Below are 17,413 nucleotides of genomic sequence, written 5' to 3'. Positions count from 1 at the left end.
GTCAATACAACCAACAATAAACATTCCGTACTTTTTTAATCTATCTAGCTTTGTTCTATAATAATAAATATGTCTGAGATAATATCAGTACCCGAAGAGCCAAGTAATGGGTCGGATGTTGTGATTGAAAATATTAGTGTGGTATCTTCAGCTCCACGCAACGAAGATAAAACCCAAATTCAAGGCTCAGTTATGAGTTTTCATCATATCAAGTATACCGTTGATTTGCGCAAATCTTGCTGTGGTCCTTGTCGTGATGTTGAAAAGAAGGCAATTCTTGACGATGTCAGTGGCATTATGCGGCCTGGTCTGAATGCTATCATGGGTTCTACTGGAAGTGGAAAATCGTCTTTATTGGATGTTTTGGCTAATAGAAAAGATCCCGCCTGGTGTGAAGGAAACGTTCTCATAGATGGACAACCCATACCCAGAAATTTCCGAAATTACAGTGGTTACGTAACTCAAAATGACTTGATGGTTGCGACTATTTCGGTTCGAGAATCTCTATGGTTCAGCGCAAATTTGAGAATGCCGACAACAGTCTCCCGAGTGGAGAAGGAAGAAAAAATTGAGAAAATAATAGAAGATCTTGGTTTGAGTTCTTGTGCTGACACAAAGATTGGCAATGATATCATACGTGGCATCTCTGGAGGAGAGAAAAAAAGAACTTCTATTGCTCTAGAGCTCATTTTGGAACCTAAAATACTTTTCTTGGATGAACCAACCACTGGCCTGGACGCTGCAACCGCTTGGTCAGTCATGATGCTTCTCAAGAAACTCGGTCGACAAGGACACACAATCGTGTGCTCTATTCACCAACCACGCTACAGTATCTACAAGCTACTCGATACTCTCACACTACTGTCCAAAGGAAACCTTGTTTATCACGGCCCCAATGAAGACGCGCTAGCATTTTTTGAGTGCCTTGGATATATTTGTGAAATGCATGACAATCCGGCTGACTTTTTTCTCGATGTTTTAAACGGACATCACGCTAAATCCACGTCTAGTGCTGAAAACTCCGACACAAAAGAAAAGGATTTGACAGTAGAGTTAAAGAAGGCATACCAAAAACGAGAAAAGGCACAGGGACAACAGGAAGAGCTGGACAAAATCGAGGAATCATCTGCAACTGTCAAAGTAGTTTCGGGTCGCATGTATTCTACCGGCACTTTCCATCAGTTCGGCGTTTTACTGAAACGAACAGGGCAGAATATGGTACGCAATCCACAATCACTTATTGGAAACATGGTTGTTAATGTGCTGATTGGACTAGCTTTTGGATTGTTGTATTATCAGGTTGACGACAGTCCCGACAAAGGGGTACAAAATCGTTTAGGAGTTCTGTTCTTTATTTCCACAAATCTTCTTTTTGGTGCTACATTGGTTATTGATAACTTCATCAAGGAGAGGGAAATTTTCATCCACGAACACGTTTCCGGATACTACAGTGTCTTTGCTTATTTTATAGCAAAAGTTCTTGCTGATCTAATTCCGTTGAGAACCATATCCCCGATCATATTTTGCTCGATAACATATTGGATGGTTGGATTTAAAGCAGACCCGGGAACATTTTTTGTATTTTTATTGACGGTGGTATTGGCAGGGTATTCTGCAGTTGGCATCGGCCTTTTTTACTCGTCAACCTTTCAGCCCCCCGTGGGCCAGTTAGTTATGGTACTTACATTTATTTTCACCATCATCTTTTCTGGACTTCTAATCAACGTTGATAGTGTGATGCCTTGGTTATCGTGGCTGAAGTATCTCAGCGTAGCACGTTACAGTCTAGTAGCATTGAGCATAAATGAAATGCGAGGCCGCGTTTTTACCTCCTGCAACAACATAACATCACTTGAAATGTCTAGTTCATTTGGTTCGGTTCCTTACAGCAATATGACCAAGTACGACAACGGTACTGTGTGTGTGACAGTCAAAGGAGAAGAATTCCTTCATACGAGTTTAGCAATTGGAACCAGTGCCGCAGATATTACAGATTGGGATATGTGGCAAAATCACGTAGCTTTGTCCTGTTTTGTTGTGGGTCTGTTCTGCTTAACCTACATTCAACTAACTCGAGTAAAAACCTACTCATAATTCCGATTAAGAAATAATATCTAGTCCTACCACTAGATGCCAAGATTTGATAATGGAAGTTCCTTATAAACCGTTATATTTTGTTTCATGCCTTGTATCATACACGTTGTTCATTATTGGCTTCCATTTTTTGACAAATACAATTACTTTATGCTGATTTTCTTTTTAGTGAGCGAAGGATGCAATATTTGATTAGAGCAGGGGTTAGTAGTAGGCCTACCGTGTTTCCCCGTAAACAAGACGGGTTTTATTTCAATTTTCTTTCGAAAATAACACTAGGGTTTATTTTGGAGGGATGTCATTTCTTTTCATTTATCATCAACAAAACTATAAAGTAGAGAATTACGAATTTTTTAAATATAAAAAAAAGAAAACCGATTTCCATTTAATTATAAATAACACATTTCATTTGATAAAACTGCTAAACATGGATTATTCAATAATGATCAATCATTTAAAACTTGTAGGAGAGATTTCTTGCTATCGACCGGGTCAAAAAATTTCTCGCTTTCGATTAGGTCTTATTTTAGGGGGTGTCAGGTGTTGTTCTTGGGAAACACGGTGAATAGTAACTCGTCAACAGAACCACTTCCTGTGGTGCACCACTTCAAGTGGTAGTTCTACAAATAATCACAGCTGCAACTTTAGATAAACTGTTGAAGAATCACAATCAAATTTCGCGTGTGTCACTTTTTTAAAATCTCTTATTTGCGGTGGTTATTTTCATACTGCAATGAGCAACGTGGAATCTTTAATGTTTAGCTTCGATTCTCTCATAATTTTAGGAAAGGTCATGCATTGATGGATCGTGCGTTTAAAAAACTAACAGGAAATAGAAAATTTATTTTGCTCCGTTGTGGCGATGTCGAAAGTTCTTCTTTTATTTTCTCTCACTCTCAATACCTCGGCGATTGCTATAAAGAAATGAAGTAAGAATAAAAATCAGACACGTCGCAGTATTTCATAGTATAAATATGGGTACTCCCTTAGTGTGTGTACCAGGTTAGGGTTATGCCATAATTTTATTCCGATTTTTTTTCCTTTAGTTCTATTACGAGTTCGGGTACTGTATGTGTTAGCCAAGTGAATATAACCTCTGCTGTCAGTCCCTTTATACAACTTGATGTAAAGTAGGCGAACAAAATTAGTTGCCCTCATGCACATACTTCTGGAGCGCCCAAATTTATATTGATTTGACATCCTAACAAAAGTGGAAGAAAATTAAAGTGACTCCAAAAAACAGAATAGGAAAATCGAAATTTATCACATGCTCTTACAATTAATATGACAACTTTGAATCGTAACGTGTCTCGCGTAGGGAGGATCTACTACTTTATAGTCTAAATCTCACTACTGAACAGTTCACGACGCTTACCGTAAAACAGGAATCCGGCTACAGTCACGGCTACTTGTGTATATATTTTGTCTTGAACACACATGAACGTTGTCATTGCGTATTGAAGTCCCATTCCTCCCATCATCCAGACGTTGAATACGCTTAAAGCTATACTTTTACTCCTTGGAAAATGGATGGTGTACGCAGCTGTAAGTTTAATTGTTGACATTAACTCGTTGAACGGGTAAAGAACTTCTTAGAAGGCCCTATCTATCAAATGTGGAAAGATATCGGTATTTAGAGATCATGCCAGGGTTAGGGTGTGACCTGATATACAGGGGTTTTTCTTGGGGGTCGGACCCCCTCCCCGCCATTATTGAAATGTAAAAAAAAAATAAAAGCATTCTTCTGTATCATACATTGCAATTTTTCGTAGATTGAAATTTCCGGCTACGACCCTGCTGCTATATCAGGGGTGCGCAACTTTTAATACAGGATGGTTAGGAAGAAATAACTGGGTGAAACCGCGGGCCTCAACTTTATACAACATAGTCTATCCAGTAGTTGCAAGCTCAAAAATTTTGGTTATTGATCTTGTGACATGCGTTGTTTGGACAACCTAGCTGTTATTAAGGCATTGTAATTGCATAGATAATAAATTGGACTCAGGTATTGGCTTCTCAGTGCAAATGGATTGGAATTACTTGCAAGTATCAAATTAAATTGAAAACTCGTTTCTCGGACCGCACATCATTCAAAATTGGCATTTCTACGCGGGCCGCACAATTTTTCCTTGAGGGTCACATGTTACACACCCCTGTGCTATATCAATACTAGGAAATCACGTTGTTCTGACAATCGAACGGACCTCTCCATGCTTATTCTGTAAGTGTGAGATAATTTCGATTCCGTATTAACAGCATTTTTATAGAAGAATATATATATACCTATAATGTTCTGACGAAATAGTCCATTTACAATCCCGATTCCAATAAACATAGCGAATACTGTTCCGAGTGTCTCATTGTGAGGAACCCAAAAGTAACAAATTGCATAGACTGCGAGTTCAAGTAACGTTGAAAGGCAATACATGAGATGTCGCCCAATATATAAAATCAGTTTTCCATAGGCCAAAGCAGATATCATTCCAGCTACACCAAATGTTGCTGCAAACGCACCGGTCTGTGAATGTAACATAATTCATTTCTGGAAACGAGAATCGGGCTTTGTTTGGTGAAGAGTGCAAACATAAAATAATAATACATGCAGAATAACAACATAATACTGGAATATGAAATAAACTGGAAAAAAGTTCATGTTGAAAAAATTATTCAATCCTTAACAACCACAAATTTGTCGTAATAGTAAATCGCATTTACCCACTGCACAGTATTCTAATACACCGATCTCTAACAATGGTTGTTATCTTTACATTAAAAATATAGTTACAAGCCAATAAGTGAGTTGGAAATGTTATTTTGTGGGTATTCCCGAAGTATGTGGAAGTATGGCGGACACCGGAACGTAGTATGTGTACCAGGTTAGGCCATAATTTTATTCCCATTTTCCTTATTTTAGTTATATTACGAGGGGACTAACCAATTGACTCCCGTAGTATTTGTACCTGAAATTATGGCCTAACCCTAACCTGGTACACATACTAAGGTCCGGAGTCCGCCATCTTGGTTCACATACTTCCGGTAGGCCATTTTGTGAGGTGGTATATTATTTTATAAATAATAATACTTACACATTGCACCCCAGCCACGCACGAAGCGTATGCTCTAGTGAGGTCTGCGAACACGAAACCCAACATCATACCGTGATGAAGGGTCGAGACACTGAGTAATAATGAACGTGGTGTCATGAATAGAAGAAGTGTCAACTTCAAGGTTTTTCTGTATCTATTTGACGTTTTCTGTAAACCAAGTAAAACAAATATAAAATTTTATTATATCCGAGAAGAAAATCAGCGTAGAAAATGAGGCGCTCCAGAAGTGTGTGGTATGTGTATCAATATGGAGGTGACTAATTAAGTTGTGTAAAGGGACGGAAGCCTATGGGGGAGGGGTATATTTACCTGGCTAACACAGACAGTCCCCGAACTCGTAATAGAATCAAAATAACGAAAATCGGAATAAAATTATTGCCTAACCTCAACCTGGTACACATACTACGGGAGTACCAAATACTTAAATTGTCAAAAGCGCCATATACTTTGATACTACACGCACACATTTAACAAAGGGAATATATTTTCGAAAACTTGATGCAAAATCAAATATTGTCTTCGCCAGAGTGGGGATCGCGATACTGACTTTATTTGTGTGCAGCAACAAGAATAAGTTAATGTGAAGAAATGATCCTACATATTGCGTATAGATATATTCGTAACCATCCATTTATACAATACATGTAAAAATAGTTCTTTTCCAGTGCCCGAGTCGAATATTAACTTGATATTTACTCTTTATTGCGAAACTTGTACTGTGCTTCGTATACTTCATTTGAAACTTTAAGGGAAAAAAAAGAAAATTTACTGAAATTTGATTTCTGCAAGTAGTAAAATATACCTCTGATTCCGTTTTAAATTCTCTTTGTTTTAGTTCCACGTATTCCATGTCTCCTTTTTCTAATAAGTTATTTTGTTGACACAACGCCATGTTGTCATTTGCATCGATACTGGTCGATATAGTATATTTTTCCCTATCTCCCAGCATTTCGTCACTCGGATTTGCATTTTTGTTTGGTAAACCGACATAAAATGAATCGGGAAGTAGGCTGGACTTGATCTTTGCCGACAGGAGAAACACCATGTCTTTGGAATCCTTACAATTGAAAGAGTTGTGGTCAAGAACGACTTCTTTCTCGACCATTGTTTTTATGTTTGCAAGTTTTTCACTGAAAGGTCCTACACCAGGATAAATGACCCAATGAGTAATAATAGCAAATACTGCTAGAAGTGCAGCAACTGATATAAATATATACAGACTGGCTTTGTTAGGAGGAATGTATTGATCGATATTGTCTTGAACAACGGCTAACTCTTGACAATCGTTTGCTCCGCAATGCTGATAATACTTGTCGGTGTCTGCAGTAATGTTTGCTGAAGTAAAATTATCTTTGATGTTTGCATAGACTTTGTCTTGAGATTGGCGTGACGTACTGTATAAAATTGCATAGGAAAGTCCGTTTCCAATGATCTGTATGAAACGAATTCAATAATATTGACTTCAAGAGGGGAAAAGAAAGATGTGACCATGATCCATATTCTATAGGATTTGGACACATCTTTTGTTTTTCTTAAGGATCTATCTAATCCTTGTCATGAAAAGTAGTTAATACACAATATTCCTTATTGCATGTGTTTGGCAGAAATGATGGTATGGGCGCAAAATTGCAGACAAAAAAGAGTCAACAATTCACGCCTATTACATAAAAATTATTTAATATTTAATTTAGGATTTAGGACTTTCTCTGAAGAACTCCTCAATGAAAAAAATCTAAATGAAACTTAGTGTTATAATGCGTTCAATTAATACTGTGAACCAAAAATCTAGGCAGCGGTAATATGGCGTAAAATATTATTTGATATATCTTGATGGGTTGATATTTGTATACACTCGACTATTTAGGAAATCGAGGGGCGGTCATCAAGAAGAGATAAATTCGTGTAGGGGATCAAAAACAGATTAACATACACAACAAGTCCATCGACCTTGTAGTAAAACAACTATATTGTGGATAATTTCATTTTTCGAGTCCTGCGGAGCTCAATATCTGAACAAAAAATTTCTGCATTTTTCTCCGTATCTGACACACCTTGATATTCGCCACAATTCTTTTAGCAATTAAAGTGACATATTCTACAATAATAATATTATTCTGGTTCACGAGGATTTCCCTTACCTGTACCAATTCATTGAGACAATAAAAACGACTTTGAAATTGATCAAAATAGTAGTTATATTGTCTTGATTTACTGTATTCTGCACAGTGATGAGCAAGTCTGATAATCAACATAGTGTAAGAAGGAACAAACAAAGCACGACCTATGCCACATATAATCCCACCAGGAACCAAAACGTACAATTCTGTAGAAAATTAAAAATATACATTTGGAAGATTCTTGTCAATTATGTGCGTATAAATTTTCAACGCGTTTGAATTACGTGGATTGGAGTTAATTTTTTCGATTTAATGGATTGCACGGATGACATTCGATCACATAATACTCCCCCTTAGTCTATTAGCTAGCTCATTATGTTTTTTGTTTTTTAGTGTTCATTATGTAGAACGTGCCTGAAACCAACCACGGCTGCTTTTTCGATTGCGAGCGGTCAAAACAAACACGGACCTTGAGATGTTCGAAAAGCAAAATCCGCGCAAAATAGAAATACGCTGAAAATAGGAAAATAAGCTTAGTGTGTTAATTATTACTGTTTGTCGACTAATTTGCATTTATAATTCGTGACTGCATTTGAATCAGGACATGTCTCTTACGAAAATAGCACAAGCAATAAATATATATATATAACAGCAGCATCGCAGAGCCGCGGTAGATAAATATTGAGCGAAATACGTGTTCGTGTAGTCTCAGAATTGCATCAGAACTCGAATATGCGCTACAAGACATTGGAAAATAGAACGTGCATGGAGCCTACAAGTTCACAACACAATGAGGTGAGATAGCTATTATACTTTTTTGTAAATATATCAAAAAACGATATATATATATATATATACATCGAATTACGATTTTTTTCGAAGGTTAAGAAAAGCGAGACTTCGGATTCGAACGCCAAAAAAAAATAAAATCGATAACAAAAAGTTTGGCGTATGTAAGCCTTCCATAATAGACTTTGAAGAACGCTTATTAAACCTAAATACGTCCTGAGTTTCCGAATAAAATTTTGTCATTTTTTAACAGCCTTAATCACTTTGACGAAAACTCATTAAGTTTAGCCAAAGGTTTTAGTACGCTAGGAAGTAATGTTCTCTAAGTATGTTCCAAATGCCCTAGATCAGACATGGGCAAAGTACGGCCCGCGGGCCAAATCCGGCTTGTTGAGTAATTCAATCTGGCCCGCCTGATGCTGCCACGACCAAACTGAAATTTAATTTTGATGTTTCAGCTAAAATTGCTCAAGGAATATGTGTGAGATTGCGGTTAAATTTAGTTTTGGCACGAGGCTTATTGTTTTCCACCTTTGCTTTGTAACACTGTAAATATTGTTCATAAAATGTAACTTTTTACGTCATACATACATGGTCTCCCAGTCTAAGTGGGCAAAATTTGGCCCCTGGTTCAAAAACCTTCTCCACCCTGGGTGCTGATTTTGTGGTTCACACTGCAACAGTGGCGATAAATCTAAAAGTAATTTATTTACATTCTAGGAGGCTACGGATACTCGAATAGAACGGAATGAAACAATTCCTGGCTGTATATTATTCGCTCTGTTTTTTGCTTCTGTGAAAACTGAGACATACAAACGATATTTGAAATCTATTGAAGGCTGTTTCACCGGGACGTCCGCCGTCCTAGCGATGATCTCTGTCGTGGACAACTGTGAATTCATCAATGAAAGACCTACATTTTACGAGGTACGATATACATCAAAAGAAGTCTCATGATAGCTGGTCGCAATTTCGACATTCACCATAAGAATACTTCAAATTGTCGTTAACCCCCAATTTAATACCTCGTCTGAGCGACTAATTTAGATTTTGCATATTTCCAATCCAAATAATGCTCTACACGAGAAACTGCTTTACTTTAAAAACTTTTATTTTTCGTTTCGGGCTGTTATAGTTACCTATTTTTACAAAATCAAATTTCAGTTTTTGTTACATGAATTTTTTTTGTACAGGCTCTTGAACTACTGAACAGTTTTCTGCAATCTCACTTGATTGAGGATGTAAAAGGCAGGTGGAAAAAGAGAAAATTTCGTTTTTTGCCAAAAAAGTTTTACAGGTTATATATTTTAAATTAAATGCTTTGACTGGAAAAATGAGCAAATAAAAAAAAACGTTGCTGTAAAGCTTCTCGCTTATAATTAAGTATACATTGATACCTTGATATTCGAACCACTCGATACTCGAACGATAAGTCGACCAAAAACTTCTAATTAAAAATGCTGCAGTACTCGAACGAAATTTGGTGCTCGCGCACCCGAGCTCGCTTGCGAGTGAGATGACGTTAACCCAACCGCGCATCTCGGCTGCCTCTTGAACATTAAACGAGAGAGCGATTCCGCAAATATACAGGCTTGTCCATGGGACATATTTTTCTGTCCCATTATCATCTCATAGCAATTATGCCTGTGCCATCCCATCCAATGGGATTCCCATTAGAATAAAATTCAATAAAAATTGTTAAATTTAGGCTTAGCGTCTAATAAATAGGACTACATGAACGAAGAGACATGAAAAACAACAAAATTTACGGACTTTGTTAACTTTATATTCATACGTATTATACATGCGCCCATCAGCCCCTCCACGAAGTATACTGTAAATGCTGAATATATTCTGCTCTTTATAACTAACAAGAGAGCTATGCTCAAATATATGGACACGAAGTCCATAACGAAATGTTTTACCATTATTTCCCCGAAAATCATACGGTTTCCGTGTCCCATGGTAAATACAAATGTGTGGTATCCCATCCCATGGGACGTTTCCCATGGGAATCCCATTCTCATGGACAAGCCTGCAAATATATGAACACGAAGACCAAAACGAGATAATACAGGTATGCAATATGTCACAGTAGAATACCAGTACTGCAATCTTCACGACTATCGCGGAAGCGGAACCACCACAAGGTGTACAATTTTTGATGACGTCATCGCACACAATAAACGAATCCCATAGAACCCACAGAAATTTGCTCAGACGTATAGTAACTTATACAAAACTTTTTATATTTTCTCGTTATTATGTTTAATCGGTACTCCCGAAGTATGTGAACCAAGATGGCGGACACCGGAACGTGGTATGTGTACCAGGTTAGGGTTGGGCCATAGTTTTTTTTGCAAGTTTTCTTATCTTAGTTCTATTAGGAGTTAGGGGACTAGCCAAGTGACTCCTGTAGTATATGTACTTGAAATTATGGCCTAGCCCTAACCTGGTACACATACTACGTTCCGGTGTCCGCCATCTTGGTTCACATACTTCGGGGGTACTGTTTAATCTTAATCATATACGCATTTATATAATCTTTGTTCTTTAGGTTTTGTAAATATTTTGAAATGCGTAAGAACGAATTAAAATAATTACCATTGTTTCTTATGGCAAAAATAAAATTCGGTACTCGAACAAATCGGTAGTCGAACCCCATTCTGGAACAGATTAAGGTCGACTACCAGGGTATCGCTGTACATATATAGACTCAAATTGGTTGAAATTGATACTTCTGTGAACTCTCGATGCTATTCCAAATTCCACGACTTCCTTACTTTTCGAGATATTGGCTGAAATTTTTATTCATACAAATATGGCTGAGAGTATAATAAACCCTCAGTATCTCCATGCTAGCTTGACACAACATCTTTAATGTTTCAGATTTCCGATGCCCAATTCGACTCAGAGACGAAAGTCAGAATGGTTTCGCAGTTTACTTCGGGATCGATATTGATATAATTATTTTATGATCATTCATAGACGGAAGCGTGATCAAATGGAGCATAATTAATTGATGGTATCCGAACAAAGCAGCGAACATTTTCAAATTTTATACTAAACATTGGACGACATTGTGTTATTGTATGTGTCACCTCATATTGCTGTCTATTTACTAATTAACGAAGTATCCTTCAACTTTAATTAAAACATGGCCTCTCGACTTGCGAGAAGATAGCTTCGTTGAAATTTATATAAGGATGTTATGTCAAAGACTTGTCAGAAAATGTTATACATATCTTGTTTGCAACAAAGTTTTAACTAGTGTTGCGTAGAAACCCCTAAAAGCAGAGTTGCAAGTCAAGTCACGGGTCATTCGAGCCTAGTTCAATCGACTCAAACTTTGTAGTTTGAGTCGATACTTCCGAGTTGAAAATAACAGATTTCCTAAACGACATTTAACTTACGAGTAGCAGGTAAATACAAGTCATCATTGTCGCTATGAGATGAAATTCTTCATCTCAAGTTAATCCTATGTTATTCCACAAATCAAACTAGGATTTTGTCATGTTTTCGACAACACTTATTGCTACAACAAGATAGTGATTTTTCTATTTTTTGAATAAAACAATAATCGACGCTCTATATTGTATCTCGCCGGATTCCTTCTCTTTTCCACAGATTCGAACGAAATTTTTAGGCCATGAGATTTAGGTAGTTAGCCGAGTATGAGTTCCAAATGAGTCATTTAGCTCAGATGCCTCGATTCGGGCGATTGCCTCAAATGTTTTGGAAAATGGATAGAAACTGAACGAACGTAATTTTGAATGTATATTCTAAACATTGATAGAATCATTCAGTATGTGTCTGTACGATAAAAATTATTCATAAACTTATTATCCATAATCTTATTTTGTTATCGCATACTCACATTTTTACACCGATTCTGAGGTCCCAATTTTAGTCTGAACATGGTATACAAAGCGTCTTGAGGCAAATAATTACTAAAATTATACGCGATGACTCGAAATTCGGGTACTCCCGTAATATGTGTACCAGGTTAGGGTACGGCCATAATGTCAGATATAAATACTACGCGAGTCACTTGGCTAGTCCCCGAACTCGTAATAGAACTAAAATAAGGAAAATTGGAGGTAAAACTCCCGTAGTATTTGTACCTTAAATTATGGCCTAACCTGGTATACATACTACGCTCCGGTGTCCGCCATCTTGGTTCGCATACTACAGGAGTTCCGAGCGGGCATCACTAACTTGTACAAATGGAAGCACCGTTTAAAATATTTGATCAATTAATTCATTTGTCCCACGTACCTGGGTAAAAATTTGACAGGCAATATATCAGGTAGCATGCTTCTGATAAAATGAGACTTGCTGTGGGACCAATCGTGTGGAGTAGAGTTGGACAAACAAATAGGCAAAAAAATATCGACGTCAAGAAGCCGGCTGTCACGGATATAGAACCTAAAAATAAAAGCATAAAACATTAGCACTAGAATATAGGATAGGATTTACATATTTATCCTGGGGGAGAAGAAAGCCGATAAGACGGCTTAACCATATGGCAAACCACGGCCTCTCGACCGATTACCAGTCCGGTATGGGATTAGTTAGTTATTTGTTTTCGGGAGCATGGATTTGATGGTGGAGAAAGTCGTAGCCGACCAGCGGTTACATGAACCACCCTAGGCGAGAATCCCAGCAATCCTCTCGCACATAACTATCCGCGCATTCCGCGTTTTCAACAAAGGTGTCCATTTTTGCAATAAGATTTTGTTTTTCTCGTAGTTTTTCATTTGCAGCAAAATGTTGATCGGCCACAAGAATTTTTGGGCAACGAAAATGGGCATCGAAAGAAAAAAGGTTGAGAACCACTGATTAGAGCGTTAGAATAGTTAGTTGATCTTACCTACTTGATTTTTGATGTTAATACTTGTTTGCAACATCTGTACAGAAAGTACGGATGATAAACCAAGAACAAGTCCGAAGGTTTGCCAATAAAACAACATTTTAATCTTTCGACGAGCTTTTTTAAAAACCTTTTCTCTGCTCTTATTATTGTTCTCATCTTTGGCAATACTTCCTACATCTTGATCACTGCAGCAGCTGTCTTGAGGCATGGTCTACTTGGAAAGAACTAACTAGGAATGGTTATATATATATATGGCTAGAAGTTGGACTGATATGAACAAAACAAAATACAGGGATTGACATGAAAAAGCTGCTAAATTCTTGGAAATTGGAACAATAAAATTATTATGCATATTTACGTGACAATTGTGAATTTCTGTGTCAGTTTATTTTGATTGTTAATTTTTTGTGAAAAATTCCCAAAATAATCTCGATTGTTTTTCAATTTTTTTTGTCAAGCTTACATCATTATGATGTCATAAAACGTATCGTGAACTGTTCTTGAGAAAATACGTTAGTTTTGGTGTTTTTTGAAAGAACCGAAAGCTGAGTAGCCTACTAGTGAGAGAGAGAGTTTATTTCATTTTTTCAAACCAAGTAAACAATAAATGCATACCTATATAAATATCAAATGTACTGAAGCGCCGAAAGTAGAATATAGATATAGCATATGGAAACCTATTGAACAACGGCTTTTATTGGTTTACAAAGGTAAAATATTACTAGGTATAAAAATTACGTAGTTGTAAATCAGTTTCAAGCTTTGTCGCACAGTAATTTACTAGCAAAGGTGTCTAATATCAAACTATACAGCAGAGACTGTTTTAAAATGATAACACGAAATTTCATCCGAAAATCTTTGCATATTTTGTAGAAAGCCCGCCACTAATGCCAAAATGTGAGATTGAGATTTTCGCGGGGGCTTTCTGCAACCCTAAACTAGATTTATCTCTCAATAATATCGCAACAACCCACATAATTTTAAACTTTTACTATAAACTTAACTATCTTTGTGAAACTTCTCTGCTTTTTTTAATATCTGATATTGAAATTTTGCATCTCTGCAACGTGCAGTCATTCACGTTCATTTGTTCGCTGTTAAACTTCCTCATACTCAAGTCTGTTCGTATTTTCGAGCGCATCAAAGCGTGACATCACAGAAATACAAGATCGAATGCTGATATACAATTAACGAACAGAATCTAATTTGCACTTATGGCCATCTGGTTTATCTATATATATCGTCGATTATAAAATTGGGCGGCGAGTTTATTCAATGCAATATCAAAAATACGTAAAGAATACGGGGTTCCACTTCGGTATGCAATCTCAGTGATTTTAATATTAACCAAAGCATGAATTCTATGAGAATGTCTTTATGAGGTGAGATCATCGCTCGGTACTCCTGAAGAATGCGCCCCAATATGTCGCACAACCTGAACCCTAACCGGGTACACAACCTGAGTTCAGGTTGTGCGCCCTCTTAGTGCGCATACTGCAGGAGGTTCCACTGCTCATAGAATTCAGTTCCTCAGTCTGCTATCGTTGAGTTTGGCTTAGGTTAATACTAAGATCACTGAGATCACACAACCGCTGACATCGCATACCAAATGGGCACAGTTCAGGTTTCTATATAACCATGAAAACATCTATACCAGTGTTTCCCAAACTCGTTACCTCCAAACAGCAGCGTACCCAAGTCGATGGGGGTTGCAAGTCGGGAACCCCTTCTTTGATAAGTAAAAATAATCATTTTTCTGTATTAAACAGCAATTTTCCGTAGCCATTAACGCTTCTTAAACCCTGAAGACTCTTGAAATACCACGTTTTCCGGACTCGCTAGCTGTTACGGTCTAACTCTAACTTGTCAATTACAAATTTCGGAACCCCCCCTCTTTTAAAAATAGGTACCAATTGTTGATAGTGATGACGAACCAAAGTAGCTTTATGACGCTGAGATCGCAAAGTGGCACCGAACATAGTCAGGCCTTGGTCACGTTTGGATTTAACACTTGTGCCCATCCATAACACACACGCGCTATCATATTAATATTTCCGAAAATTCAGTTATTACTGAAAGTCTTTTATCAGTCTGCAAATACAGTTCACTGCCTATTATTGTGCAATTACTTTCGTTATCAGAGACAAAGTTGTTTCGCAATTCGTATGTATGTACTTACGAGACATACCAAGGCAATTGAGACAGCCAGCATACCCATAAAGAGATAAGTTCGTTTACTTAGCAAATGGGGCATTGGTAGCATAATTAATAATTGAAAGTATCGGTTGTGTTATGAATCCTTATATAAAAAATCCGTTAGCTCAATACGTTACATACACCATAAACGCGAGCATCGTTTCCCACCGCACGCACCCCTTTTACTATTGTGCATTTTGTTTAACATTTAAGATCACAGGGAAGGCAATTAAAATATATGATAATATATAATAAAGATTGCAATCTATAATTTTATGTCTGTATACAAATGGGAATATCTTTAAGACGAAGGCAAAACAATAACTTCGAATATTGCCACATGTACATCCGTGATTTTACCTAGAAATGTACAGATACCACTTTTGTCGCGATACCGATCCGATACCAGATAAAATCGCCGATAATACAAAAAGGCCGATACTACCGATACCGATATAAGTAATTATTACTTAATTAGGTGTGCTGTGTAGGGTAGATGGGTTAAAACGATGGTCTTTGAACGTTGTTCATAGTACACATTATTTCAGATCGAATAAAAGAGATATATCACATAATATGAAATTGATGTTTGGTATTCAGATGCTTTAACTGATTAAGATTCATTGTACAGTGGTGCAATAATCTCGGTGTTCAATTAGAAAAATCATAAGCTGGGATGTCCAATTCGAATTTAATGTTAATATCGCGACCTTCGAATATCGTTATTCGTGTTTAAAAGAATATCGTCGCCGTCTTACGTTCCAATTTAAGGCATTTTACAAATATTTTATTTTGAGGTTAATCGTAATCGTCGTTGCAATAAATGAAAGAAAGCAATCAGCACCGACAAGAAGCAGGCCTACCTATGAAAACCGTCGAGGATGTTTTTTTACTTTACTATTTAATAATATTTTACAATTGCTATCATATATTTTGAGACAGTCTATAGACGGTCAAGGCAAAATATCTATAAAGAAATTGTGTAGTTAAACAAAATTAAAACTAATACCTGCGTAGAGGGATAATTGTGTCGGAATTTAGTTTATCGATGTCGACGGACTGAATGACAGTTGTACTTGACGACATACAGTTAGCCGTGCCAAAAGTGCATGTGTCGTTAATAAGGACTCCAATTCCACTGTATAATTTCAAACTGGGCGCCTAGTTGCTTTTTGTTATGTGCTGTGTTGATATATTTCTCCATAATTATTATGTAATATTAAAAATGTCTATATAAAAATTTGACAGCGAAAATAGCCAATTTAGTTGAGCTAGTTTGGCTGATAAATAGCTAAAAACAGGTGAATTCTATTCCTTCGCGGGGGTGGGGACATGTATGGCTCATAGCTCACGATCTCTCCAGACAAAAAATAAATTAAAAGGTAGTATTCCAACTTATCTTTTAAAACATTCTGGACCATATCAAAAAGGTAAATATATCGAGAATATCGGCCCTAATCTAACCGATACCGACACATGGCCAATATTGCCGATACCGATACACCAGTACATCTCTAATTTTACCTTGCTAAAGTCGCTTAGAAAATTGCCAGCGTCTTCTATATTTATGACGTAACAATACTGTGCGAGAAAATACGAAGTATTCAAAAATCGGACGTCCTGAAGTATGCGCACCAAGATGGCGCACAACCTGAACTCAGGTTGTGTACCAGGTTCAGGTTATGCAACATCTTGGTGCGCATACTCCAGGAGCACCCAAAAACCAATCCAGTTTGAAGAATTTCTTCAGAGATATTAAAAATTTACTGTCTGGTTCAACATTAAGCTCAGTGGACCAGTCCTTAGAACTTCGCACTCTGACCGCTAACGTCCATAGGTACATTTCGTGTCCAATAAATCGTATCTGATTTTGATGTATATTATTATTAAATGATTTATTGTCAGTTGTACAGAAGGAATCACAGAGGAAATCACAAATGACAAAACAACATATCGCGACGAAATACCCGACTACACGAGTCTCATACGGCTGGACTATGCGTAATGTGCCCAATCTCCGATGTTCTAAGGCAGAATTCCCAAGCTTTTTGAGCCGCGAACCCCTGTTTGTGATTCTTATTTGTTACGGACCCCCATCATCCTATGTTGTATCAGTTTATGTGCCTAACCAATGAAGAAGGATAATAGTTTATTTAGATTTAGAACACAACAACACAAACGACATTATTGGGACGGATCAATTTGTGACAAGCAAACTCGTAGTTTCTATATAC

The 17,413-nt window shown here is 37.1% G+C and overlaps 2 protein-coding genes and 1 pseudogene across 2 annotated transcripts; 2 read left to right on the top strand and 1 right to left on the bottom strand.

Moving 5' to 3' along the window:
- The first annotated feature begins 47 nt into the window (after positions 1-47).
- LOC120344828 (broad substrate specificity ATP-binding cassette transporter ABCG2 pseudogene) lies at positions 48-2,251 on the top strand (annotated as a pseudogene).
- On the bottom strand, positions 2,020-13,246 carry LOC120344829 (protein unc-93 homolog A-like). The gene is made up of 8 exons (XM_039414141.2): positions 12,981-13,246; positions 12,386-12,535; positions 7,340-7,524; positions 6,004-6,633; positions 5,181-5,348; positions 4,378-4,612; positions 3,470-3,637; positions 2,020-3,008 (listed from the first exon to the last, which is right to left on the bottom strand). The coding sequence occupies exons 1-8, from the start codon at positions 13,189-13,191 to the stop codon at positions 2,917-2,919; spliced, it is 1,839 nt and encodes a 612-aa protein (XP_039270075.2). The 5' UTR covers positions 13,192-13,246; the 3' UTR covers positions 2,020-2,916.
- Positions 7,901-11,624, top strand: LOC120344830 (DEP domain-containing protein 1B-like). Its single transcript, XM_039414142.2, has 4 exons — positions 7,901-8,113; positions 8,828-9,034; positions 9,301-9,404; positions 10,997-11,624. The coding sequence occupies exons 1-4, from the start codon at positions 8,051-8,053 to the stop codon at positions 11,067-11,069; spliced, it is 447 nt and encodes a 148-aa protein (XP_039270076.2). The 5' UTR covers positions 7,901-8,050; the 3' UTR covers positions 11,070-11,624.
- Positions 13,247-17,413: the final 4,167 nt, after the last annotated feature.

The sequence above is a fragment of the Styela clava genome, chromosome 5 (assembly GCF_964204865.1).
Source record: "Styela clava chromosome 5, kaStyClav1.hap1.2, whole genome shotgun sequence".
Lineage (NCBI taxonomy): Eukaryota > Metazoa > Chordata > Ascidiacea > Stolidobranchia > Styelidae > Styela > Styela clava.
The sequence above is the reverse complement of the archived record's forward strand: the minus strand, read 5'-3'. Positions and strand labels throughout refer to the sequence as shown.

Bases quoted from the DNA above. Each gene is read 5' to 3' on its own strand.
- LOC120344830 (XM_039414142.2), top strand. From the start codon at position 8,051: ATGCGCTACAAGACATTGGAAAATAGAACGTGCATGGAGCCTACAAGT. The intron at 8,114-8,827 runs GTGAGATAGCTA...TTTACATTCTAG, and splicing joins CAAGTTCACAACACAATGAG to GAGGCTACGGATACTCGAAT. The intron at 9,405-10,996 runs GTTATATATTTT...TTAATGTTTCAG, and splicing joins TTGCCAAAAAAGTTTTACAG to ATTTCCGATGCCCAATTCGA.
- LOC120344829 (XM_039414141.2), bottom strand. From the start codon at position 13,191: ATGCCTCAAGACAGCTGCTGCAGTGATCAAGATGTAGGAAGTATTGCC. The intron at 12,536-12,980 runs GTAAGATCAACT...TTTTATTTTTAG, and splicing joins TAACATCAAAAATCAAGTAG to GTTCTATATCCGTGACAGCC. The intron at 7,525-12,385 runs GTACGTGGGACA...AATTTTCTACAG, and splicing joins CCTGTCAAATTTTTACCCAG to AATTGTACGTTTTGGTTCCT.